Source organism: Chiloscyllium plagiosum, chromosome 39 (assembly GCF_004010195.1).
Source record: "Chiloscyllium plagiosum isolate BGI_BamShark_2017 chromosome 39, ASM401019v2, whole genome shotgun sequence".
NCBI classification, from domain to species: Eukaryota; Metazoa; Chordata; class Chondrichthyes; order Orectolobiformes; family Hemiscylliidae; genus Chiloscyllium; species Chiloscyllium plagiosum.
The window spans coordinates 4,646,473-4,648,840 of record NC_057748.1 but is presented as its reverse complement, the minus strand read 5'-3'; the positions used below and the strand labels follow the sequence as shown (position 1 = coordinate 4,648,840).

The following is a 2,368-nucleotide window of genomic DNA, read 5'->3' as shown; positions in this document are numbered from 1 at the left end:
TGGTTTATTACAGTAACTCTCTGATACCACAGTTCTCTAAATTTAGTGTCTCAAATGCAACTGTAGAATGTGAAGCCCTTATCTTTTCTCTGTCCTCCCAGAAGCCAGAGCAGGATGAGTGGGGCAATGGTCTGGAGGCAATGCAGAGAGCTCTGCAGATGGAGAAGGATGTGAACCAGAGTCTGCTGGATCTGCACAAACTCTCCTCTGGCCACACTGACCCTCATGTGAGTTTTTGATGTATTTATGTCTGGGCTCTTGCGTTAAATAGATAAGACACTTGTCCCTTTAGCCTCCGATTTTGTATCTAAATTGTAGTGAGTCGAGCCTGGGAGTGGACCAAGCTTCTGGTGTAGTCATGATCTGAGCACTTTCTCACTGCTGTTAAGCAATCTGTGACATCCCTTAACTGTCAGAGTCCATGCGACGTACAGCATGGAAACAGGCCCTTCGGTCCAACCTGTCCATGCTGACCCGATATCCCAACTCGATCTAGTCCCACCTGCCAGCACCCAGCCCATATCCCTCCAAAACCTTCCTTTTTTTTCATAAATTCGTCCAAATGCCTTTTAAATGTTGCACTTGTATGAGCCTCCACTTCCTCAACTGTCCACTTCCCCCATATTGAGGAGAATACCAGTCTTGGAGAAAAGTCAAGCTGATCTTGACATAATCAGATTTTCTCTTTGCCTTCCAGCTGTGTGACTTCCTGGAGAGGCACTACTTGGATGAGCAAGTGAAGATGATCAAGAAGCTGGGAGATCACATCACCAACCTGAAGAGACTGGGAGCCCCTGAGAATGGCCTGGGAGAGTACCTGTTTGACAGGCTCACCCTGGGGGAGAGTGACTGAACTGACTGCAGGGAGCAAGCTGTGTAACCTTTGGTATTAATGGGAAATGTGTGTAGAGTAAGGTTACTTTTCTTAAACTGTGACCTGCCCTCTATTGTGAAATATGCCAACTGTAAATAAACTGCTTGATATTGTACTTTTTTGTTTACTTGTTTGGATGAATGTCTGTCAGTTGTGAAGAAGTATGATTTGTGACCTCATTGGTCATTCAGAGCTCAGTGCAAGGTCTCTGGATTCAAAGCACCAAAACATGCTACACTCAATCAAACCTCATTATAATTGCTGTCTCCTTTTGTAAGGGAGCCAATTAATATCGGGCCACAGTGCTCATCAAATAACATCTTTCAGTTCTTGTCCAGTAAAGATATTAGGAAAAGGAATTCTGCTCCAGGAATTCCAAAAAGAAGGTTCCTTGTATATTTAAGGAAATAATCCAGACGACTGAGCTGAATATTCCATTCTTGCCCCCAAAATGTTCTCCAACCATTTCTGTTCGCAGCAATCGGTTGACAACTAACAATGTGTAAATCTGCACTGATTGTAGCCCAATGATTTAATCTTTATACATTCTGCTCCATGTGGTTGTATCATTACCCCTCTGAAAGGGTGCCAACCTGGTTGATATTGCAGTTGTAATTACCCATTGTTTATGTTGGTCTCAAGTGTTTGAAAAATGCCACATGATTCATAAAATTTCAATCTTCAGTCATCCATCTTAGAATCCCTACAGTGTGAAAGTAAGCCATTCTGCCCATTGAATTCACACTGACCCCTACAAGAGCATCTTACCCATACACCCCTTCTTACCTTATCTCTGTAATACCTCATTTCCCATGGCTAACCCAGTTACCTACACATCCCTGAATGTGAGGGACAATTTCCCATCAACAATCCAACATAACCTGCACATCTTTGGACTGTGGGAGGAAACTGGAGCACCAAAAGGAAACCCACGCAGACACAGGGAGAATGTGTAAACTCCACACAGACAGTTGCTTGAGGGTGGAATCTTGGGCCCCCCTGTGCTGAGAGATAGCAGTGTTAACCAATGAGCCACTTTGCCGCTCAATGCCTTTGTGAAACTATAAACATGCAAAAACGTTGCGGCATCTTTGTTTTCACATCCATCACCATTCTCACTTTTCACAATCACTACTAGAAAAACGCAGCAGACCAGGCAGCATCTGAGGAGGAGGTGAATAGATGTTTTGGGCAAAATCCCAAAAAGGCTTATGAAAGCCTTGATGAAGCCTGATTGAAGGGCTTTTGCTCAAAATGTTGATTCTCCTGCTTCTCGGATGCTGCCTGACCTGCTGTGCTTTTCCAGCACCACACTGTTGACTCTAGCCAGACCACAGTTGGAGTTCTGGGAACAGTTTTGACCCCTGATCTACAAAAGGGTTGGAGGCAGTCCAGAGAAGGTTCATTAAGCTGATCCTATGGAAGGACTCTCTCATGAAAAGCAGTCGAGTGGGTCAGAATAATTAGAAAAGACATTACCTGTAACATGTGTTT

General features: G+C 44.0%; 1 protein-coding gene and 1 pseudogene across 1 annotated transcript; both read left to right on the top strand.

Annotated features, from left to right (window-relative positions):
• The window catches only part of LOC122542159, a 136,725-nt pseudogene that overhangs the window by 23,342 nt on the left and 111,015 nt on the right, over window positions 1-2,368 (top strand).
• On the top strand, window positions 101-989 carry LOC122542162 (ferritin heavy chain, oocyte isoform-like). The gene is made up of 2 exons (XM_043679581.1): window positions 101-227; window positions 698-989. Exons 1-2 carry the CDS (start codon window positions 141-143, stop codon window positions 851-853), a joined length of 243 nt encoding a protein of 80 aa, XP_043535516.1. The 5' UTR covers window positions 101-140; the 3' UTR covers window positions 854-989.

What these genes read in the sequence shown, in the direction of transcription:
- LOC122542162 (XM_043679581.1), top strand. Translation starts at nt 141, where the DNA reads ATGCAGAGAGCTCTGCAGATGGAGAAGGATGTGAACCAGAGTCTGCTG. An exon ending in CTGGCCACACTGACCCTCAT is followed by an intron (nt 228 to 697) that starts GTGAGTTTTTGA and finishes TTTGCCTTCCAG; the next exon opens with CTGTGTGACTTCCTGGAGAG.